The sequence below is a fragment of the Podarcis liolepis genome (assembly GCF_965112155.1).
Source record: "Podarcis liolepis genome assembly, chromosome: 5".
NCBI classification, from domain to species: Eukaryota; Metazoa; Chordata; class Lepidosauria; order Squamata; family Lacertidae; genus Podarcis; species Podarcis liolepis.
Window position 1 is genome coordinate 60577517 of NC_139556.1, and position 25669 is coordinate 60603185.

General features: G+C 45.4%; 1 protein-coding gene across 3 annotated transcripts in view; it reads right to left on the reverse strand.

The window, feature by feature from the left end:
- The window catches only part of KCNIP2 (potassium voltage-gated channel interacting protein 2), a 54700-nt gene that overhangs the window by 26240 nt on the left and 2791 nt on the right, over positions 1-25669 (reverse strand). Inside the window, exon 1 of one of the 3 annotated variants that reach the window (XM_083505266.1) lies at positions 4185-4611. The exons of 1 other annotated variant lie outside the window; for it this stretch is intronic. In XM_083505266.1, coding sequence (XP_083361392.1) covers positions 4185-4287 — 103 coding nt within the window. In that variant the 5' untranslated portion in view covers positions 4288-4611. Of the gene's footprint in view, positions 1-4184; positions 4612-25669 lie in introns of those variants that run through there. One more of the 3 variants, XM_083505268.1, reaches the window with a different exon arrangement.

The window sequence follows — 25669 nt, forward strand, 5'->3', positions numbered from 1 at the left end:
GCAAGTTTCCCATATGTATCTGGCTGGCTATTGGGAGAACAAGAAGCTGGACTAGATAAGCAGACTCTTCTTACATTCTTACACCATTTACAAAGTGGTTGTGGAAGAAATGAAAAGCAGGGCTCGCTCCCATCAGCTCTGCTGAAAGACCAGCTCCATCTGGCACATCCTGTCCCTGAACTATTTAACTTTAGGAATTGGTACCTGAGTTTGCTTTTCCCTCTTCGCTACCTGTCCATTTCCCCATGTGTGTGCCATGCCTTTTATAATGTAAGCTTGTGGGCAGGGACTATCTTATTTGTATGTAAACCACTCTGGGAGCCTTTTGGGGGTACAAATGCACTAAATAGATAGATAAATAATTGTGGAGGACTAGGGACCTCTAGCCACATGCCTGCTCCTGTGCTCCTGCAAAGGTGCTGCAAATGACTCTTCATGCAGTTCTCAAGTCATTATTGTGCCCTACAAGACCAGATTATGGAGAACCGCAGAGCAACCAATGACAACATTTTGCTGGACAAAGCAAAACAGGACTTGTCGTGGTACTCTATTCTTTAGTGGATGTACCTATATAGGCATAATATTCTGATTAGATACCATAATTGCAAATCAGAGGCATCAGATTTGATTAGGCCCTACACTTCATGCACAAGGAAAATAAAGAAGCATTATAGAGAGACACTGTATAGGATCACAGGAAGGTGCCTTCTACTGAGTCATACCATTGGTCCATCTAACTCAGGGTTGTTTTGACTAAATGGCAGAAGCTCTCTGAGGTTTCAGGAAGGGGACATTCCCAGCCCTACCAGGAGTTGTCGACTGACCCTGGGACCTTCTGGATCCAAGGCAGATGCTCTAACACTGAATGCACTTCCTTTATGCATGTAGGCAACTGGCGTGGCTGCTAGAAGAGGCACAGAATGCACCCACCACAGAAACCAAGTGGGCTGTCAGAGGGTTAGGGAAGCCCCCTGCTCCACAGCCAGCAGAGAAATACAACAGGCTGCTGCAAGAAGGATGGAATTCTGCATCGCATCTCTACAAACTCCAGCAGGCCGTTAAATCCCCCCCCCCCAGGCTAGTGTGGGTTTATTGACAAGACTCCCTTTCTCTGTGATCTTGAACTCTGCCATTCTCTGCTATGTGACCCATTTTCCCTTACCCATTTGCCAAGTATCAATGTTACCATGTAGGTTGTGAACAGATTATTGGTTATGTTAATAGCAATGCGTTTCTGGTTTTGTCTCTTTGCTAAGTTTATAGCCAGGGGTGACTGTCTATGCACGGGAAACAAGAGGTCAGACTACAATAGTGTTGTGAAACAGATAGATGACGAAGTAAAAGGTGCTTCGTAGGGCCATCTATAGAGATGGTGTTTTACTGGCTCTGCAGCCATGCATTGAAGAAGTGCGACCATCAGACAACTGGGGTGACTTGTTAACCTTGGATATGCCACAGTTTTATCTGCCAGACTATGATCTCTCTCCTTGTGTAGACACATATTGAATGTCTGCATCCTCTCAGGCAGAAAATCCATTCTAAAAACCAAACAGCCAAAGAATTAGACTCCACTCCCTGTAGCCCAAACTAAGTCATCTGCAAAGCAACTGGATGCTGCCCTCCAACACATAAATCTCTGGGAAGTCCCAGTCTCAAGCAGCAACAAGTAGAGCAGCCACAGATCTCTGTCCAGAATGTCTGCACAAAGAGATAACGCAGCAGGCACAATGGAGGGGGCAGAGTTAAGCCCAACTCTCAGTGGAGAAAGCAGGCAGGAATGGAAAACCCATGAAAGGCAAAGCACCATAGCTGCAGCAAAGCATGTAATCCACTTCTGTGACACCTAACTTGCCCCTCTCCGCCAAAGGGGTGGGGAAAATGGGACTGGTTTTTTCCAAGGTGAAAGTAGGAACTGAAACAAACTTATTTACACTCGTGGCTACATGGCCAGTGTGAAAATGGAATGTCCCATGAATGGGGAAGGGTGGGAAAGATCCTTTATGAGCTCCCAGAACCACGAAATCTCCTCCAAAATATCATACTAAGCAATGGAGTCCAGCTCTGGGAGCAGCCTGTCACAGGGCAGGAGTAGGCAAGTGACACAAGGGTCAAACTATGCACAGAGCATTCTTGCCCAAGCAGAATCTACGGTGGCTTGCTTGCTTTTCTTATTTCCCTGTCTCTGCGTCTTGGAACTGTATTGGTTTTCAGGGCTAATGCCCAGAGTCCTACAGGCAAGCAACCTCAGGCAACTTGTTCAACACTCAGGGCTTAGCCACACTTCCTCTCATTCTGCCACTTTCCCCTGGGGGAAACTCTGCTTTTTCAATTTGAGCAAACAGCATTTTGCCATTTGTTCCAATCTATCACTAAAGAATGGCTTTTCACTTGCAGAGGAGCGGGGCAAGGGGAAAACCACTCAGACCTGTCCTTCCATGCATGGCACAAGCAGAAGTGCGGATGAGCCCACAGTGGAGAAAGAACATGTGAGCCATCTAATCACCTGGTCAAACTATTACCCTTATATGGCGTCATCACATATTATTTTCATTCTGCAATGTTATAGGAATATTGGAAGCTGCCTTATACCATGTGAGATCACTGGTCCATCTAGCTCAGTACTAGATGGTGGGGATTGAACCTGGAAACCTTTGCATGCAAAGCACATGCGCTTCACTGAGTTACAGCCCTTCCTCTTCTATTTTTTTTAAAAAATAAATTTATTTAATTTTCAGATTTTGAAATTTACAATCAATCGTCAAGCAATCAAAATGAAAAGAGACTTCCATAAATTCCCATGGACTTCCCTCCTCCGCTTTGTGGGTCCTTATGTTAACATTTTTCCTCCTGCATCTTCCTCTTCTAAGTGCTGCAGTGAGGGACAATGGGTTCCTCCAGACAAGCACTATTTTCAGGGAGGGACTCAAGGGCATACTGGAAATATAGGTTTGTGCTGTTGAAGTGGATTAAAGTGATCTGTTGCCCCAGACTTTTTGCAGCTAAGAAAGTGACTAGGAAGTGCACTTAAAAGGATGGGATGAGCAAGTGATTAGTAAGAAGATCATTTCCTATTAATCAGAATGAATGTTCATTTCCACATGACCCCCCCTTGCAAACAAATCAGAATGAATGCTTAATAAAGCCTGGTCATAATCTAAGTTCCAGGTAAGATCTGTGCAAGCAAATTAGCACGAGTGCTTAATAAACAGGTCGCCTAGAGAAGCCCAGTCTCAAGGAAGTCTAGCATAGGAAGAGAGGGGCTGACACCTTGAAGCAGAAGGGCATTTGCAGAGTCCATCACATCAAAGCACTGTACAGAAACAGAGATCGTTATACAGGGCTCAGCAATATTTTCACACTTCCAACTAGAATAAGCACACAGTGCCTGTCTCTAGTCATACAATACTACTGCTTCACATGTGTTTATTGCCAACAGAAAGCAAGCTACCACCTCTATCAACATAATAACCCATATACACAGTGCCCCCTCCACCTTCCAATGCCATCCGTCACACATCTCCTGCTCAGGTTCACCATGCTTGTTTACCAGTCCACACTCCAAGCATGCACCCCTAAAATGTTTTTTGCATGCAAGGTGAACGCATGTATTAGTGGCACCAAGTTGGTGCCACACTCGTGCCCACTTGCTACAGATCTAGATGGGGTTCAGAAAGTTCCATGGTTTCCTGCCTCTTTAAGAAGTCATCACCCTGGCAGGGGACACTGTGTCCAACACAGGCTTGTGGCTTAGATGACCTGCCTGCTTCAAAGTTCTACTTCCCCCAAGGCTCACCCATTTGGTGTAGAGCTTCTCTCTTACTTTGCACAAAGTACAAGTTTATTTTAGTTTCCAGTTCTCACCTTAAGGATAGGCATTGCTGCTTATCCTCTGTATTTAGCATGGTCTTCAACTGCATGCACTCCAAAAGGTGTACGACCCTTTCCACACTCTCATTGCCCCTTAGAGACCATCCAAGTATTATTATTTTTTATTTTCGAAGGGATAATAAAGCCTTCTGGGTTGCAGCAGAGGCTCCCTCTCCACTGTTGAACTAAACTTAACTACCCATTGCCCTGTCAAAAGTGATAGATTTGGCTAATCAAGGCTCACCCTACAACCAGCCAGAGGAGTACAGATTAAGCAGAGCCAGTTCCCCAGGACCACCCCTTTCCCTGTGCATTACCTTCCAAGGAGACCGGCTCAAAGAGTCCAAACTGCTCCAGCACCTTGACGAAGAGGACCAGAACCACCAACACGGCAATCATCTCCAGGCCTTCCAGGTTCATGGTGAAGGGGACTCATGGCATCAAGGCCCTCAAGCCCACCCGTGCCTGCTCTCCCAGCTCCTCACTCACCCCAGTTCAGCCAGGGTCACCCACATGCCCGTGGGTCCTTGTATTCCCTTTGAAACGGTGCTGCTGCTTTCAACCCTGCTGCTGAAGATCAGCCTCCATCAGGAACAGCACTGAGGGCACCTCTGACCCTCTCCCAAGGGGCACAGAGATTGCTGTGCCTGCTAAGGGGAGAAAAGGGTCACACAGTGCAGGGCAGGGAGTTTGCGAAGTCTGAGGCAGTGGAGTCTGAGCTGCGCTTGCCTGGCTCACAGAGATGAAAGTGAGAGGGAGAGAGGGAGCGTGGCAGCAGCGCCAAGAGAGAAATGCAAGGGGGGGGGAGAGGAATGTGTGCAGAAGGAGCCCTGCCCTCCCATCCCATCCCAATGACACCAACACAATCGATTTGCTTAATGCAGCTGCTAAGGAGATGGGAGAGTTAAGAGGATCTTGGCTTGTGCCCAGGAAAGTTCAGTGCAGATAGGAGGGGGCATTAAACAGGGAGAGACCTTCCTGTGACGCCTCAACATGTCCAGTCCCAGCACTGCTGCGGGAGGACACCTGTATCTCTCTAGGCACTGCCCTTGCCCATCTCTTGCCGCAGAGGAAACAACGGAGCTTAAAATGTGCAGAGGACAACATACTCTGGAAAACTTCAACCCAGCCTGAGAGTCCACCCCAGAACACCCAGCTGAGCAAGGCTAGCCCATATGGTGACTACCAGTTTCTTAATGTTCTTCCCATCATCCTACATGGTTCTCCTTTCTATTTTTTTTTACAATGGTTCTCCTTGATAATTCCACCATCGCAAAGTGCATCCTAGCTGCCTCTGCTTGGACGATGTGTGTGTGTGTGTGTGTGTGTGTGTGTGTGTGTGTGTGTTGGTGGTTAAGAAGTATCATGCTGGACTAAAGGGTGAGGATTGCATAGTATCATAAGACCAAGGGGGGAGGGTAATGATAAACTAGCTCACTGGGCAGAGAAGGAACACCCAATGCCTGACTTTAGAAGGAATCCCTATCTAAGGCAGCATCCAAGCCTTCAGAATTTCTTCCCCAATAATGCCCCACAGACGCCAAGGGGAGAACTGGCCTGGGGGTGGAATTCTAGTGCCAGAGGAGAAAGCAGCCTGCTTTGCAGCTGGCAGCAGTCAGGTATATTTACTGATGTTGTTTCAGCCGCTACCTGTAAATTGATAGCCAGGGCTCAAAGCAGACACTAGAAATACACTACGCACACCAATATTCAGAAAGCTATTGATTGCCTGGCATGGGGAGGGGAAGGGTTTGTCAAAGGATATAAAAGTAGCAGCATGGCAATAAAAATAGCCTGCCAACACCTGACAGGTCCCCTACTTGTTCACCTTCTAGATACTTCTATTTATTTTTTCTACTGCCTGACTTGTTGTTTTTTAAATCCACCGTCAGCAAAAATGGCACTAACAAAGACGTTGCCAAAGGTATGCAAGTTTTTCCCCCAGCCATCAACCTGATTGGCATCTAAAACACCTGACTAGCTTTCAAATCCATTCCTATCCCTGCCTAAGGAGGGAGAAGAGTGGAGAATGGGAGCATCCAATATCCCACGTACAAGTTCTACTACTTCTGGGTGTCTCCACGACTGTGCCCCAAACTCCTTCAGCCCCAGCTTTTAGATACCTCCGTTGTGCTGTTGGTGTTCTCCCTTAGCCCTTCTCACCCACCTGGTCTATATTTTTGTCACCACACATACCTAGAAGTGCCCGGATCTTAACAGCTTAGTGAGCAGCAGCATTGGCAGTTTCTGACTGGCTAAGCCTTTCACTTGTAGAACTGGATGTGCCTGAACCAGAGTCAAGAAAAATGCCAGGGCCTGGTGCCAGGATTCAGGGGAGGGGGAGGGCCTGCCCAGGCTCTGCATATTACTCATACCAGCAGAGCCCAGGGGAGGCTGCCAGCCTGGCATTGGCGCCTGCTCTTCAGATAGACGAAACCTGAAACAAGAGCCCCAACTGTGGCCTGCTGGAAGAGGGCAAGGGTTGCCCAGGCCAATGATTCTCCCATTGCAAGAGTTAATTCCTTAATCCCCACAAACCATTGGTTATTATCACTCATCAGAGACAACTCTGCACCCCAGTCCAGCCAGCCACTCTTATTACAGAGCAGAAGAGAAGAGTGCACTTATACCAATGGGATAGTGAGTAGAGATGTCAGTGTATGTGTCATCCTCATCCCTCTAGTCACTTTGCATCTCTTTCCAAACGTTGAGTCCAAAGGAGAAGAGGAACTGGGTACAGATCCCTGGTGGATCTGGAGGTTCCTCCTACTCTCCCTCACCCCGCCAAACACCATCAGGTCAGGAGATTTTGCTCTGCACCTCTGCAGGGCTGGATTACGCTAGCCTCGCTCTCTCATTCTGATGCATTCATTCCGTCCGAGAAATCCCTCCTGCCAGGCATAAGCTTTCATGGACTAGCGTCCACTTCTTTAGATGCACAAAAGTGTTACCCTAAATTGGCAGTACATACACACAGTTGTGGAGAGGAAAGAATATGAGCTGTGAAGTCAGAGGGAGGTGGGGAAATGAGAGAGCGCAGACTGTAACTTGTACGTTAAGGCTGAGTTAAATGTATGTAAAATCATTAGTAACCATTCACAAAGCAGTGTTGATGATGATGCACAGCATCTGTCCTTACAAAAGGGGTAAAATGTGCAAACTCATTTAGCAGAGATTCCCTGTTGAAAGACACAAAGGAATGTGTGGGGGAGATCCCGGAGCTTGAGCAGCTACACAGCTAAACGCAGAGAGTAGGCCTTTTTGCAGGGAAGCCGAGTGCTTTGTTGTTGTTGTTTAGTCGTTTAGTCGTGTCCGACTCTTCGTGACCCCCCTGGACCAGGGCACGCCAGGCAGAGTGCTAACAGGTGCCAAAAGCCAGAGATACTGTTATCTCAATGCAGCCTCAGGACACAACAAAATCCCACCTCCTCCTTAATGTTCATGTATGTGGGAGGGGTTGGGGAATCTTTGTATGATCCTTGTGACAGTAGGGCTGGCACCCAGGTCAAATACTGTATGTAGTGAATTACAACACTAAAAACTACCTCTTGCTATTAGATCAGGATTTATAATTATGTATGTGCATTGCCAACTGTATATCTACAGCTCCTGCCAACCTAGCAGTTCAAAAGCACTCCAGTCCAGATAACTAGGTACCGCTGTGGTGGGAAGGTAAGCAGTTTTTCCATGTGCTCTGGTTTCCATCATGGTGTTCCATTGCTCTAGAAGTGGTTTAGTCATGCTGGCCACATAACCTGGAAAGCTGTCTTCTGTGAACAAACACCAGCTCCCTTGGCCTGAAAGTGAGATGAGCGTTGCAACCCCATAGTCACATTTGACTGGACTTAACCGTCCAGGGGTCCTTTACCTTATACACACACACACACACACACACACACACACACACACACACACACGAAATAGGAGACAGAAGCTCTGGAACCAGTAGCCTTCAGACAGATAATGTGAAGGCAGCATTTATCCCCTTAAATGAAAAGCTATTGCAAAGTCAGCCACAGTCCACTACAGTCCATACACTCTAAAGTATGGGGTGCTGTCATCCTGCACACTGCTTAGTCCAGCAGCAGCTCCTTAACATAGAATAAAAACTCACAGAAGTGGAAAGTGTCTATCAAAAGGCAATCTATTCCAGCAGTGAGACAGAATTACGCATCTACCAGCCAACTCCTTTCAAACTAAGCCAAGGTCAGTTTGGCACAAAGAGAGGCTGATCTGTTCTCAACCTTGCTGTGCATCTTAAATCCATGCAAACGGAGGCTTGTCGTGTTCCAACTCAGGACAGTGTTAAAAGGGCTTCAGGAAGCTATGGGCACAAGGATGACTAGGGTTGAAGTACCAGAACAGGGTCATCACCAACAAAAGGAGCAGGTCAAAGTAGATGTAAGCCAACACAGCAATTATCATCCTGACTATAATAGCCATGAGTTCAGCAACACCAACAGAAGGTTACACCCACAGATTCTTTAGGTAGTTATAAGACACAGAAGTGGGGAGTGTGACAAGAGGCTCTCTTTGACCTTGCCCCTTCCTTTGAACTTAAATGGACTCTTATAGAAACAAGGGCTTCTTGGCTTGTTTGCACTGTGTGCTGAGGGTCTGTGAGGTGGGTGCTCTTCACATAGATGAAGCAGAACAGGGTGCTCTGCAAGTGCTTGTGTGGTATCCAAGAAGCATCTGGGGAACTTCACCTGCTTAGAAACCCTCAAGACAATAAACATCTGGCACCAAATTAGTGGTAGCTAGTGGTTTCTAGTGGGGGCTGGCTTGGGACAATGTGCTTCACCCCACCTTGCTTTGCCAAGAGGATCACATCACTCCCACAACAGCCCACCAGCCACACCTTTGAAACCCGGATGATGAGATGAAGGACAGTCAGGTCACAACACAAATAAAGCTCAAAAAAGAATCAGCGCAACACTAATGTTTAATTGCTTTCACACTAGCACTCTGCTCAAGACTGCTGCCATCACCACACCATGTATTTAAGCTAATTCCATGCAGATAAATAGAGATGGTTCACATACATCGTACACATACGCACAAGAAACTCCAAGCTGATGTGAAGCCTAAGTACTCCTTTCTTATTTAACTCATAAGGATCTTATGGCCCACTTTACTAAAGAATATTAAGGCAAGCAGGTTAAGTGTATGGGGGTTACATTTCCTGCTCCTATTTCCAGGTATAGTTCGCAATCTCAGGAGCCAGGTGCTTCTGGAAAGCAATCAAAGCATTCTGATAAAACTGCAGATTGGAACAAACAGCAATATATATGTTATCGCAGTGAGATGAAGAGTGTTACTTGATCAGCACTTCCAAGTTGTGTCTTGTTAAGCAATGGACTTAGACTGCTGGAGAACTTAAAACATGAGGAGATAACAAAAGACAAACTAAACACTTCATTTCTGTGGTTTTTCAATTTTGGTTAATGAAGTTAATATACAGGACATGCATTATTCCCATTTTCTCCAGAATTACTTTTTGTTGTTTAACATGGTCTTACATGGACGATGCCCTTATATTGCAGGGACATTACTCCCACCTACCCATATTAGATATTTCAGACATGAGAAAATGTGACACTTTCCACAGAAGCAATCTCAATAGCTTTGGATGTCTAATGGATAAACAAATATTGCATATGGTACATAGTGAGGAGTAGCAACAAACCAACTATGTGCAATCTATACACACACACACACACACACACACACACATATGCCTTCCCTGGTTGTGTGCCACAGTTGCTCACCAGTGCAACCTTGGTGTACAAGAGAACATTCAGCTCAGTTTTTAAAAAAAGAATCCAAAGAGCAACAACATTATCCTCCTCCCTACCATTTAGCTTTCAATTTAAAACAGAATTCACCATGAGGGGAGGGAAGCAATGTACTCCCCTGGTCTATAACCCATCAGGACCTTAGGAGCCGGTCCTTCTCATATACTCCAGTGATGCTGTTTACATTGATGTGTGAATGGATGAAAATTGATTGCTGCATGCACGAGCCAAGACCTGAACACCAACAACCTTCTTTGTGCTCCATTCTGAAGCCACTAATTTTGCTGTCAATATCCAGTCTGGGCTCCCTGCTTGAGGGGAGGAGACAGCAAGATCCCACAGGCACACACCAGAGTGGCCTCTAGTGGTCAAATGTTATCGCTGCATGAAAACGCGGGCTCCTCCAGAGAGGAAGGTTAGAATGTGTCTAGTCTTTGTTGAACATTTGTCCTGATCAGTTTATGGGGTGGTTATATGACAATGAGCATTTGTCCTGATTTGCTTGTCCATCTTCCTGTGTCATTTGTTCGTCTCACACTTTTCAGTGCATTTCCCTGTCACTTTCCTAACAGCAAAAAGTTAAATAAATAAATAGTGATATTTGTGCACTATGTGGGCAGAGTGCAAACCTAAACTTCCAGTAGGCACTTGAATCCCTCATGCAAAATACTGACATCCTGGAGGCAATCTGAGAATTAGCTACTTTGAAAAGTCCACTTAAAGAACAAGACCCATAAATTAAGGTCACCCCAGAGCCACCTGTGGGCATACACATACAGGATCATATGACATGATAGTGTTACTCCTTAACAACTATTAAATACCTTGTTGTTCTCACACAGTATGGGTGATTAAATGCAAAAGATTCCCCACTCTTTCCAGGCATACTTAGAAGGGAGTTGGACTGCAAGCACAGATCCAGGAATAATTCCAGATTAATCAACAGTGCTGTGATCTGTTGTCCCCATGCCAGGTACTGCAAAGGAGATGTGGGTTAGTGGGATCTCATGCTCCAATGATTTATTGTTAACATGTTGTTTGCTTGTTTAGCATTAGTGCTTGGGAAGATTAGTACAAGGTGGATAATACAGAACAAGATAAATAAAAAGAACAAGATAGCAAATAGTCAAAGCAGAGGGGAACAGAGATTTTGCACATAACAAAGCTACAAAACTACAAAGGCAGGAGAACAAAGGCTTAGTGCAATTTATTCAAGGGATTAACGAAATTCTAAATATGGCCAGAATGATATTTGGGAAGATACAGAACAAAACAAAAGCACTGCTCTAAAATGCAGCTTCATTACACCCTCTGGTGGCTAAAGTCTACCTGGACAACCACAAACAAGAGTTCAGCATCCCTTTGTAGCACATCTTGCTAATCCCTGGCTTCAGATCAGATCTTTCCCCTGCCATGTGCCAGGAATCTTCTCTCCTTCCTCCATCTGGAAACCTCCCTTGCTCAGGTTTCCTAGCAATAACCAAGGCCAAAACCTTCAGAATTACTAAACAGAACTGTTTCTGTGCTTCAGGCAGATAAAACCTTTTGAGCTTTCTTTCTTTTCTTTTGAAAAAAACAACACAACACTACTTAATGCACTCGGCTGGCATGAAATCTCCAAAAAAGTAGAAGACTATTAAAAGCATTTATTATTATTTTTTGTAAAGCTGATCATCTTGTTGTGGAACCACCAAACAAATTTTAAACATCAGAATTTAAATTATCTCGCTGCCAACCATCATATTGGCTGTCAAACTCAAAATAGTTTTTCATGAAACATGCACATTCAAACACATATGAAGAACAAGATTCTAAAACAGATTCATTTAGTTAGAACATTTACTACCTAACATTTCTATTAACAATCAGCAGTGCATTTAAGTTCCGACTCACGCATTGATATGCATTGAAAATGTAACCCCTTTGCCACAAAAGGAAAATGACTATTGTTCAGTGGTTTACATAGGTTAAAGTGCCGCAAGTGCTTTTGTTGTTTGTGCTGCAATGGACTCACAGGGTTAACCTTCTGAAAGGATGTTAAAGATTGAGTAATCCACACTGATTCATACAAAACACACCTTCTACCTCAGAGGTAGGGACCCTGTGGCAGTCCAAATGTTGTTGGACTCCAACTCCCATCAGCCCCAGCTAGCATGGTTAATGGTCAGGGATGATGGGAGTTGTAATCCAGCAACATCTGGAGGACCACGGTTTCCCCATCCCTACTTTACCTCATGAATGTCATATGGGAAATGAGACTGGAATGTAAATGATGCAGCAACTTGTCTGGAAGCACCAGAGACAATAAGGGAGAAACTTCTTCAAGCGAAGTTAAGAGCAATACTTGCCTACAGAGATCAAGAACCTGGAGCAACTATTCAAACATGTGGACTAAAGTCAAGGAAGAGTCCACATTGCTGGATCCATCAATGTCTACATATGCAATAAAGTACTTCTCTCTTTAATGTATGTGTAATTTTAAATACACACTCCTTGAAACAGTGAAGGCTTTTTGTTTTTGTTTTAAAAAAAGGGTTTGCTATTAATTTGCCATTACATATGGTTCCATCTTATCTGTGACCAAGGTGTCACTTGTTGTAGCTGCAAAATTAATACTGCAAATGCAGAAGCATGCAAAATGACGTATTAGCCTGCTAAGGCTTATCATTGCACCGATTCTCCAATCTAATTCACAATTATTATAAATTCATCTTTGATTTAGCAAGTCATCTTTCCATGCAGGTGAGCAAAAGAACTCTGGGAAGTCAGGAGAGATAACATTAAAAGGATTTACGACCGAGCCTATTCTTGTCTCTGAACGCAGCCGAGCCCTAAATTGAATCACCCTTTCCATTCCCCAAATCTGTAGCATATTAATTACAAAACTATGTAGGGAAATGAAGCTTCAAAGGAAGGCCATGGTTTGGTTGGGATTGTGAAGAGTTAAGCATTTAATCTCACAGGGGTGAATTCTCTGTATTTGGCTGTAGAGACCTTCTGTTCCTACCCTCCTTTTCACAGATTTTTCTTTTAAAAATGTTTCTTAAAATAATGAGGCCTTCTATGTGCCTGGTAATGAAGCACATGAACTGTCCAGGGTGCTGAAACGGAAAGCTGCTCAGATCTAAATGCAAGAGCAAAATTCCTTCTAACACCCTGCATTATTTGTAGGGGTTCTGTGGGGTGGATGCTTTTCAGGTAGATGAAGCAGAACTCAGGGGATGCTGTGCAAGGACATGGGTGGTATGCAAGAAACATCTGGGGACCCACATCTACTCGGGGACCCTCAAGACAATAATAGTCTGGCACCAAATTAGTGGGAGCTAGTGACACTGACTTGGGACAATATTCCTCACACCACTGTGCTTTCTTAGCCATAAAATGGCCAAGTGGATTTCATCACTCCCACAGCAGACCACCATCCATACTTTAGAAACCTGGATGGTGAAATGAAGGACATGCATGTGACAATGCAGCCTAGAGGAAATCAGGAAGTAAGCAGCCTAGAGGAAATTCAGGAAGAGAAGGGGAAGTCTGGTAAGATCTGAAGTACAGAACAGCATTATGTAGCAGAGGAATCTGGAACGTAGCAGTTAGCATCGCACTACAGACACAAGAGATTCAGGCTTTAAATGTAGGATTGGGCACCTCATGGTTGGAGAAACAACTCCTGCGTTCCTTGGTAGATAGCTTAGCAGGGCTTGGAGGTGGCTCAGCCCAGGCTTGGGATGTTAACAGTCTAGCCTGATAGGCCTGGGTCTGCCTCACTTCTTCCTCCATATGGTTCCCCCCAGGGAGCAGCAATTTTTCATCTGAGGAGGACTCCTCTAGCAGAGGCATGACAGAAGGCATGAAGGAAAATGATGCAAAAGACCACGAATAATCACACACCCCTCTTCCTGAATAAGGGAGGCTTAATTTTCATGCCCAAATTTAAAGCTCAAAAAAATCTGTGCAACCTTAATTTTTAATTGCTTTCACCCTAGCACCCTGCTCAACACTGCTGACATCGCCACACCATGTATTTAAGCTAATTCCATGTACATAAATAGATGGTTCACATGCACCATACATTCCCACCACCTTCCCACACACTCCCTCCCACCCTCACATCCCACAACTCGAAACTGATGTGAAGCCTAAGTATTTCTTTTTTATAAGGAGTACACATAAGGATCTCATGGCCCACTCTTCTAAAGAATAGATCAAGCAGGTTGAAGCGTATGTGGGTTACATTTCCTGCTCTTATTTCCAGGTATAGTTTTATAATCTCAGGAGCCAGGTGCTTCTGGAAACCAATCAAAGCATTCTGATAAAACTGCAAATTAGAACAAATGGCAGTATATATGTCATCCCAGTGAGAGATGAAGAATGCTAGTTGATCAGCACTTCCAAGGAACTGTCTACACAAGTTGTGTCTGGTCAGGCAATAGCAAGAGATAGACTGAATACTTCACTTCTGTGGTTTTTCAATGGCTCACACTTTTCAGGCTCCTTTTTGGTTAATACAGGACATACATATTCCACTTTTCTCCAGAATTACTTTTTTTTTTTTTTTGCTGAACACAGTTCACATGCCTTTCATGGAAGATGGCCTTATGTTTCAGGGACATCACTCCCACACTCCCCCATATTAGAAATATAAGACCTGAGAAAATATGACACTTTGCACAGATGGCAATCTCAATAGCTGTGTATGTTCAGTGTGGACAAACATATTGTAGACGGTATAGAATTCAGAATAAGCTTCTCTCTCCAGTCTTCTTCACAGCCCCTGACCTATTGTGTCCTAGAACCTGGTGTCCAGCCTTAGTCTTCATTTGCCTGCAGCTCTCCTGCCTCAGTTCACAAGTCCATGCTGGCTCCCATGTTGCTGGGAACTGGACACAATTCCAGCACTGGCACATTCATCCAAACAACAGCAACTAAAACTTAAATAAGCAGCAAAGGCATCAAAATTACATCCACCCACCAACTCTCAGCTGCCTTGAGTTCACAAAATCATGAATTGGGAGAGACATTGGGGGCCATCAAATCTAACCCCATGGTCAATGCATGAATCTTCTGGGTACATCAGGAATGGGGAAGCTTTGGGTGTGGTCAGGCTCCAACACTTATCAGCTCCAGCTGGTATGGCCAATGGTCGGGGAAGATGGGAGGTGTTGGACTGCAACTCCCATCATCCTTGAATGACAGCATCCATGAGATGCTTCCTTCCTTCCTCTCTTCCCTCCCTCCCTCCTTCATTTGCTGGCAAATGTTAGAAACAGGACTTAGTGGTTTTATGAGTGGGTAGGGGTTCTTAATGGTGCTGGAGGAAACTCTTGAGAGTCCCATGGACTGCAAGAAGATCAAACCTATCCATTCTTAAGGAAATCAGCCCTGAGTGCTCACTGGAAGGACAGATCGTGAAGCTGAGGCTCCAATACTTTGGCCACCTCATGAGAAGAGAAGACTCCCTGGAAAAGACCCTGATGTTGGGAAAGATGGAGGGCACAAGGAGAAAGGGACGACAGAGGACAAGATGGTTGGACAGTGTTGTCAAAGCTACCAGCATGAGTTTGACCAAACTGCGGGAGGCAGTGGAAGACAGGAGTGCCTGGCGTGCTCTGGTCCATGGGGTCACGAAGAGTCAGACATGACTAAACGACTAAACAAAGGGATTCTTAAATGGCAATGTATGTTGCTTCACTTCCTGCACACTGTGGTGAGTCCCCCCTCCTGCTGCATATGTGGGAGGGGGCTACCCATTCTGCTGAGTGAGGCCCTGGACTCCTGCTCTGAAGACCTGCCCTGGCCCCACTGTGTGATGGACTACATGTAGTTAGTGGGAGTTACTCCAGAAAGGGGGAAAGGAGAAAAAGCAGCAATAGTGCACTCTTAGGACTGGATTCAAATTTGCAAGAGCATCACACAAATCAGGAAATGTGGCTGGGGCACTTTTGTTTGATCCTGCAGAAAGGACTTCAGTCTTGACTTATTGTCCTTATAATGGAAATTGCAATGACCTACTTCACAGGGATAGAGAGGTAAGTGAGATGACGAGTAGTAAAGCACTTGACATACTGAAGTGCTTCAGAAATTATTTATAACAAATAAGCGACATCACTCTGAATTCATTAATAGCAAGTAGCAAATTCACAAATGAATTACCAACAAATGCTTCTGTCAGTATAGAATACTGAGTCCATAAATCTGGGGGTGGAAAGAAGAGATGAGACTCTGAAATGTTGTCCAGTTTGCTTTCGCTTTGCTCTTGAGTTTTTAAGTGTCAGCACTTGGCAGGCACCCACCTACCCTCCCTCCCTCCCTCTTTCTCTCTCTGTTGGTTCCACCCTCTTAATGCATTGGGCCCCACAGCTTGCAGCCTCTTCTTTGCACCTTCTGATGCAGGGAACTTGGATGCACTGAAAGCTACATTAAAGTTAGAAGGTATCGATTCTGTATTTCAGGAGTGGGCCAACCTGTGGCCCTCTGGATGTTTCTGGCATACAACTCCCATCATCCCTGATCATTGGGCCATACTGGCAGAGGGCTGATGGGAACTGGAGTCCAACAATGTCTGGAGGGCCACAGGTTCCCCATCCCTGTTGTATTTCGTGCGACACCTCTGTTGTCTGAAACACAGCTGCTGCTCCTGCTGAAGAAACCCCACTTCCTACTCCAAATGAGCATGGCAGGCAGGGTCCCTGCCAAGAAGCTGCATCTAAAAGCATTTGAAATAAATGGCACAGCAGGACTAATTGAAGGCATGGAGGACTTTGCCTGAAAATTACATTCTCAGTACGTTCACACTTAGGGAGATTGCCACTGGATGCTGAAGTCGGTCTCATTTGACTATAACAGCCAGAGTGTTAGATTGGAACTGGGGAGGCCTAGGCTGAAGTCCCCACTCAGTGTGGGTAGCAGCTATCTCTCAGCCTCACAGGGTTGTTGTGGAGAACCACATATACTGCCTTGAGCTCCTTGCAGGAAAGGTAAGATAGAAATGTAATGAACAAGGAAATGCGTATCAAGCAGCTAAGGACTATGGGCACACAGAATACCAGTGTAGAGTCTACAATGCATGGCTATTTGGAGCCCTGTGGTGGAGGAGGTGGGGGGGCAGAAATGCCCAGGATTCCCCCATTTGGGCCGTATCCTGGCCCCTGTGCTCACAAGCACACCTAAGGATGTAAGAAGAGTCCTGCCAAAGGCTCCTGTAGCCCATTTCCTGCTCTCACACTGGCCAACCAGATGCCCATTATAGGAAACCCAAAAGCAGAACTTGAGTGCAATAGCACTCTCTCCATTTCTGATTCCCAGCAATTCTGATTCCCTCTAAAAGTGGAGGCAAAGCAGAGGCATCATGGCTAGGAGTCACTGGCTACAAGCCTTCTTCTCCAGGTGCTTGTCTGCTTTTAAAGCCATCCAGGTCGGTGGCCACGACTACATCTTGTGTGAGCAAACTGCATAGTTTAACTACATGACGTTGTGAAGAAGAACTTTCTTATGTTTGCCTTGAATCTTCTGATGTTGAGCTTCATTGGATGGTCCTGGAGTTCTGGTATTACAAAAGAGGGAGAAAAAATACTCACTTTCTCCACACCATGTATAATCTTAATACACCTCTTTCGTGTCCCCTGTACTTTGTCCTTTCTCTAAACTAAAAAAAAAAAAAAAAAGGCTGTCCTTCTGGAATGGATTTTCAGCCTCTACAGCAACTGGTACTATCCATTATCATAACCAGGGTTGCCATCTTCTTTTTCTTTCAAAAGCACCATCTCCTTCTCAGGTCAGTTTCTCTCTCTCTCTCTCTGCATGTACCTTGCATCCCTCTCTATGCATGTCCCAGGCACAACTGCCTAGTAGTTCATTGGTCTAGCACATGGGTAGGCAAACTAAGGCCTGGGGGCCAGATCCAGCCCAATCTCCTTCTAAATCCGGCCTGCGGATGGTCCAGGAAGCAGCGTGTTTTTACATGAGTAGAATGTGCCCTTTTATTTAAAATGCATCTCTGGGTTATTTGTGGGGCCTGCCTGGTGTTTTTACATGAATAGAATGTGTACTTTTATTTAAAATGCATCTCTGGGTTATTTGTGGGGCATATGAATTAATTCATTTCGCCCCCCCAAAAAATATAGTCCGGCCCCCCACAAGGTCTGAGGGACAGTGGACCAACCCCCTGCTGAAAAAGTTTGCTGACCCCTGGTCTAGCAGGTACGATTGCAGCCAAAGCCCATCCCCTCACTCTGTCTGTGGACAGCTCCAAACTAGTCCTTGTCTTCACCTTCACTTTTCTTAATCTGCCGTTTTGTGTATGTGTAAAATCATACTGTGCAACTGGCAGAAGAACCACCCTGATGAAGCTTCTCAGACAACAACAGAAACAAACTGGTCTGTCAAAAGAACTGAGAACTACAACATGATCCAAAGAATGGACTGCAAAGTGCCATTCTTTCCTACCCATAACCCCCACCTCCACAAACACTGCTGGCATTACAGAGTGCCAACATGATGGAAAGGAGCACAATATGTCCTCCAGTCATAAACTGTACGCTAAAGTTCAGCGAAGCTAAGGCAGTGGCATCCATCACATCACACCCACACCAACAACTTCTGGTGCTTATGGAACTCACAGCACCTAAGACCTATTCTTCCCACTTCAGAACTGGGGAAAGCTAATTTCTCTACTTCTCTATATTGTGAAAATCACTCAGAGTTCAGAATCAAAGGACAATTATTCAGGGAGCATCCCATTCAGCAACAGTAACTCCAGAAGTCAACTAGAGCTGAACACACAAAGCATTGATCTCGGAGGCTCAATTCAGAAGCACAAAGATCATGGTGCTTTCATAATAATTAAGAGCATGTGCAGAGTGCTTTCTCCTACCACCAAGTAACCATAACTAGACACAACACAACTGGGTTTAGATGGGGGAAAACCCCACCACAGGTTAGAGAATGACATCCTTCTGTGGTTCTCCGAAGTCTCCCTTTAGGAATTTAAGCCCCAAGGCTGTCCATTAGACCACTGGTCTTCAGCTGGTGAGTTGGGACCCACTATTGGGTTGCAGCCGAATCCAAGGTGGGCCACAACAGGAGCACTACCACCATGCAAATATATGGTAAAAGATTAAGCAGTAGATCCCCAAATGAATGTTTGGACTAAAAGCGGGTCCTGGGTCTCAAAACGCTGAAGACTACTGCATTAGACCATGTGTTAATTTGGGAACATGGATCAGTGCACAGGTATGGGGACCTTATAAGCTGAGGGGAACTGGGTAGCCCACTGCCGACATGTTAAGAGATCAGGGACCCAGGGAAGGAAGAAAAGTGCAGGTAGAGTAAAGCAATTGCAAAAGAAGAAAATGAGAAGACACTGCGGCTGCAAAGGAGCTGGGAGCCCCTAATCCTTGCTGCCTGCTATGCGGCAAGAAACCCCTTTCCTCCCAATTTCCAGCCTTTCCACCTGGGGTTTGCCTTCAGCCCTTCCTTTCCACCAGACACCCTCCACCCCCCCCCCGCAGCCCACAATTTACCTTCGATGCCACTGAGGATCTTGAAGCACTTGGTCGTGAACCAGTAGGACATGACCAGGAGGATGACGATAAGGGAGGCATACAAGAGGCTGTCACTGTGTGGCGTTTCCCTCTCCATGTCTCCATGCCAGATGCGTTGCCCCCCCCCTGCTTTCTCTTGGCTCCCCCTGGTCCTCTGCTACATTGGTGCCAGCCTCTTCCAGGCAGATTCAGAGCCACTCTCGGCCCCGTGCACAAACGAGGCTCCCCAAACCAATTACATTAATTGTTCTCCTTCCAACACATGGCGCCTGTCTAAAAATAACTGGCTGGCCCGGGGGGAGCCCAGTGGGGTGAGCATTGGAGAAGGGGAAGGTGAACTACTTGGGCAGGATCAGGACCTACTGTGTTGGATCTTCCTGTGTGAACTCACTACCCCCCACCCCACCCCACAAACAGAGGCCGCCTCTGTCCCACAGCAAGGGTTGCCACCTGGCAGTTTGGGGCTTCTCTCCCCCCCTCCCCACGGAGCTTTATATATAATGAATGGGAAGATATTAAATTGTGCTTAATTAAACTGCACATTAAATGAATGTGCAGAAGTAGCTGGGTTTCTGCTTTGCTTTTTGCCTGCTTGAAGAAGCAGTAACTCCCTCCACAGCTCAAATCTCCCCCAAGGTAAGATATGGAGGCCAGGAGTGTCCATCCTCACCTACGGCAACTTTTTATGGTCTTTCAAATTTAATTCTTACTCACACACACTTCCTTCTTCTCCCTAAGCCAACTGTTTAGAGTAGCAGGGCTCACTGTTCTGAAACCTTGGTTAGATATCAATACAGAGGTGTTTCGTGCCCCACCCAGGGAGTAAATGGTCGGCAGGGAGCTGCCCTATACTCTCAGACCATTGACTCATCTTGATCAGCATTGTCTAGATCAGTCTTCTTCAAATGGGTCCTCAGATGTTGTTGGGCTACAACTCCCATCATCCCTGACCACTGGTTAAGCTGGCTGGGTATGATAGGAGATGTAGTCCATCAACATCTGGAAGACACCCCTAGTCTAAATTCACTAGCAGCAGTCCTCCAAGCTTTCTGCCAGGGGTCTACCCCAGCCCTACCTACAAACTTTGCTGCAACTCTTCTCCAGGAGGCATGAGATGCCAGTTAAGAAGCACTATGTCTCTGAAGTCTGTATGTGTGCACACATGTGTGCGCGCACGCATGAGTGTGATCAGTTAAGCTTCACCCACCTCCAGATGCCAAAATAGCTTTGCTCTCAAATTTCAGTAGTGACTGAAGGAAGTGTTTTACTAGCAGTATTCATTGCATCAAAGCTGAGAGGCAGCAATCCAGCCTAGTGTTTAAAATGAAGGAAGCAAACTTTCTGGTTAGACAGAACGCTTCCTTAGCTGCAGGTGTTCTCAGCAACAAACAAACAATAGTTGGCTGATATCAAAGACAGGCATGGGGGAAAGCAATCTCTGTTAAACTAAAGGGGTACCTGGGAGTAACAGTCCAAACACTTCATGTCACCACTGGGTAACCCACAGGAATAAACAGTGTCACCTTCTTCCATTTCAGAGAGGGAGAATTTTCCTCCTTCACTCACGAAGTTACTGCATTTTTGCAACACAGACAGACCAAGAGGAAACAGGTGTATTTATCCTTAGGGGTCTGCAAGTCTCTCTCTAAACACTAACCAGATATGATTCACCTGAGGTGCATAAGGACTTACCTTTAACACAACAAAGATAATCCCCCAAATATAAGTACCCTGAAATGCAGCATACACAAGCAACATTGCCTCCTCCCAGCCCTTCACCACAATCCTTTTGTGATCTATATGTGAAGCAGATGACAATGTCCAGGGGACTGGGCTCAGTCGCTCACCCTTTGGCCTAATAATACTACTGTATAATAATATAGCATCTTCAAATGTTCAAAGCACTTAGGATAACAAGAAACTGCCTTATACAGAATCAGAGCATTGGTCCATCTAGCTTAATATTGTCTACACTGACAGTGGCTCTCCGGGGTTTCAGACAGCCTCTCCCTGCTGGGGATTGAACCTGCGACCTTCTGCATGCAAGGCAAATCCTCTACCACTGAGCTATGACTTTTCTTCGTGTAGCCTGTGTTGTCATAAGTGCACCACTGTGCTGTCACCTTTGCACGCAGTCAGAGTCTAAGAACCAGGTGTCATCACCCCACTTATCTCCCTCTATATGTAAAAGAAAGCTGTGAGAACACACACACACACACACACACACCCCAGTTCCCTGGCGAGACAGTGCTGGCACTGAGCTAAAATTAAACAGTCACCCACCTGCCTGGGTAAAAATAGCAGACAGAGTTGCACATCGGCAAGACTTCAAGCACAGCCACTAATTTTCCATGCCATTGTGAATGTGTGGCCCCATGACCCAAGGGCATGGAGTCATATTCTGCAGCCTGCCCCCATCAAGCACTGTGCAGGATGGGTTGCCAGATCACAAAAAGCCATTTGCATTCAGGTGTTGTTGTTTTTAAAAACCCAAAACTCAGGATAGCTGCCTTCTTCTGCAAGCCCAAGGGAGACTGGCGGTACTTGGAGAATATGACCTGAAGGCTCTGGACACCAGAGCATCCTTTATCGCTCTTTCCCCAGAAATAAGCCAGAAATGCAGGCAGCATTTTCTGGATACCACACTGTTCAAGACCATCACAAAACACTCTGTCCTTTCTCAGCAGATTCCCTGATTTGATCTAGAGAGGGAAAAGGTGCTCCCAGGAAGCGCTTGCTCTTTGCCAAGACAGCCAGAACCACCGCAGGGAACAGCAAGGGAGGCAGGCAACTCCATCAAGGCCTCTCTTTAGGATTCTGACTGTCCTCGAATCAGCTGACTGAGGGAAGAACTGCGTGCCAAGAACAATCCTGCCCTCTTGACACAAACATTTCCACCTGCTCTTTTCCTAGATACTGTATAACCTTGAGGAGGAGGGAGCACTTCCAGGGAGGGGCTTCTCTCCAGAATCTGTAGGTAGAACTATATAACTGCGTTATAAATACTGTAACTTTAAGAACTGGTTCCTGAGCTTGCTGTTTCCTTCCTCCCTCCCCACCCTTTTTCCTTCTGTGCCATGTCTTCTTATAGAGTCCCTGTCCTCAGGCTTACAATCCTACTACTGGTTATTGTAAGCTGCCCTGGGATCCCATTTATCTGAACAGCATAAATATTATATATATATTCCAACACAATCCCATCTCTGTCAGTTATGGGTTAATTACACATACCTCAGCTTTGATTTCTTTCTGAAATAGGGCAATGGATCACATGGACCATTTCATAGTTATATAACAGCAACAGATTCCTTAAAACGCAACTCAGCCAGCAGCGGAACGTGGGTCCTACAGAATTTGAATCTGCCTGCGCCGTCTGTTCAGCTAAGGCAATGCTCAGGAAATGAGGGTTCATCACTGATGACATGGGCGCCCTTTCCTGCAGCTGGGAGCTCACTCACCTAGATTACCTGGCCTGGTCAGGCTGATCTAATGATGGCTAATACCTTCTTCTTCTTCTTCTTTTGCTTTATCCATTAGGAGAGTTAAATTTAGGTCACAGCTGAATCTTATTACAGAGCTGCTAATCAGAGTGGGAGCTGATTATTAATAAAGCACAGCCAAATATTGACAAAAGGCTATTTTTGGCTACAGATGTTACTGTTTCAATCTGGTTAATTGATCCAGAATCATTTCTCTTCGCCCAGTGTCACAGGGAGCTCCCAGCATTCCAGGGCACTTTTAACAGGAGAGTCTGTGCTTTATTTAGACTGGGCCCAGCTCTAATGGCATGTGAATGAATAATACAGAAGAGAGCACCTTAGGGCATGTGCAGAGTGCCTTTCATTCATTAGCCACAATCTGCTTCTGCACACCTAGTCCAGACTGTTTTATTTCATATGCATTAATGCAACTTGCTCTTGACACAGTAATAGTCCATTAGCAGTACAGTGGTGCCTCGCAAGACAAAAAGAATCCGTTCTGTGATTCTCTTCGTCTAGCGGTTTTTTCGTCTTGCGAAGCAAGCCCATTGACGGATTAGCGCTATTAGCGGCTTTTAGCGGCTTAGCGGCTTTTAGTGGCTTATCTGCTGATTGGATCAGCTGATTAGCGGCTTAGCGGCTTAGAAAAGGGGGGGAGGGGAAAAAACCAGCAGTAACTCGCAAGACATTGTCGTCTTGCGAAGCAAGCCCATAGGAAATTCGTTTTGCGAAGCACCTCCAAAACGGAAAACTCTTTCGTCTAGCGAGTTTTCTGTCTTGCGAGGCATTCGTCTTGCGGGACACCACTGTATGTTTATTCTGCTTCATTAGTTGTTCTGCAATGCTTCCCCAAGGCTACCACATTATTGGAGGGGCTACAGTGCAACAAGATAAACCAGTTTGTTGGTGGTATAATAAGTTATGGGATTTTAGCAGGAAGTTATAGGATAGGCACTGATTGGGAATGCAGCAGTGTGACCACCCCAAAACGTTTGCAAACGTTTCAAACAGTACTGAAAGTGGGACTGTGTATTACCACCTAGGTAGCACTATGAATACATGAATGCATGATAAAAATGATGTACTAAGGCCCTAAGATTAAGTACAAAGGTTTTATGGGGAAAGAGTCAAACTCTAAGCAGGCTTGTATCCCAGTACCACTGAAGCTCCTCTGGAGCAGGAACAAAGCACTTGCAGACCAAATAATAAGGGTGCAGACCCTTGAATCCTAAGGGGAAATATGGTAACAACTTGCATTATATTTAAGAAAAGAAATTGCATTAAATGTAATATAATTTTACCATTAAAAAAATGCATCTTCTCACTAGTTAATATTAGATGATACCCTTGCTTATGGTAGAGTCCAAAAAGTCACATTCTCATGGCCAAAATTCAGGTTTTTATTCTTGCAGAAAAAGAGAGATGACATCAGGCCCACCTGAGCTTGGAGTTTGAATCAGAGGTACCTTTCCTTGCAGGCCACTGGCAAACCCCCTCCACTAATAAACATGTGTGTCTGGGAGGGGGGCATGATAGATGCAAAAACCTTCCATCCAGCTCCACACTTTATGCCGGATATTGCATAAATATTGGCAGTCCAAGATTTCAGCAAATCCGGGCTGATACATCAAGTGCCTAGTTGTTGCGATTCGGTCAGTCCCTGGAGAAGCTGCTGCGAGGATACCAGTTGATCCCTCACACCAAATATTTTGTTTTGAACCAAGTTAATCTTCTTTCCCACCCTTTACACAAATTGAATCTCTCTTTTCTTGGGGCAATTTGATTAACTGTCTGCAGCCAGCTACAGGGGAAATGTTCTTAATCTACATTGTCTTTGTATCAGGTAGGAACATTAGGGGAGCAAACCCCATTGAGCAGCATGTTCCGTGAACGGGTGGAGTCATTTAAAGAGGCAGAGCCAGGGAAAGACGTCTGGGGGGAAATTCCATTTGTTTTAACAGGAAGCAAAGAAGCCAACTTTCCCCTTTGCACCTGCAGTATTTGATTGGAAATATCCCAATTCTCACAAGGATTTCACCACGGTGGAACAAACGACACTGCACTTAGGGTGAGACAAAATGTGTGTGTGGCAGGAAGAAGGGCTTTTTGCAAATGCTTTTCCCACTGGGGTGGGTGTTAAAAGGGGTGATGGCCCTACCGCCCTGATAAGCACTCTCCCTGCCATCCCCAGAGCATATTGAGAGTGAGGATAATGTGATGCAGGAAACACTACTCTCGCTATGAATTGGCTTGACAGTGTTTGCACACAGCCAAATCAAATTGGCTGCATGACATCATCTTGCTGAATACATACTCTCCCTCCCCACCCCAAACTGACACTGAAACATCAGTTGATCAGGCAGCAAAAAGCCTGGGAACAGCAGTGAAAGGGGTGGACAAAGGGGACTTGGGTGGAGACACTTCAGCACCCTAAAAGTGCTACTTTTAAACAAACAAAAAAGTTCACACGTGAACAGTTGGCACAGATGAAATCAGAATACCAGAATTCATATTTTCTAGTGTTTGCCACCCAAGCATGGGTGCACCTGTGTTAAACATAAAGTCAAACATAAAGCATACAGCCAAAGTGGCTTTAAATCTTGAGAAGAACACAAGCTGCTGGCTAAACCTGATGGTTCTGTTTCTGTTTGCCTCCGTTAAACCTCAACCATGGATGCTGAGCTAAGGTAGACTGACAAATTCTGAGTGCCTTGGCTCCAGAGTAAACTAAAGTTATTCATTCCTGACTAACCATAAATGCCTATTGCATGACCTAGGAAAACTGAGGCATGGCCCATGAGGAACTTGTCTTGATCCTCAGGCAAACACAAGGATGACTCTAATATGCCAGTTTTAGGGACTTGGGTGCTACAGCCAATGGCACATAGGACAAAATGCATCCTTCTGAATATGCATTATGAATATACACCTGAATATGCACCTAAGCTCTGATGCCCAGCTGTGAAATGAACTTTCCTGACAT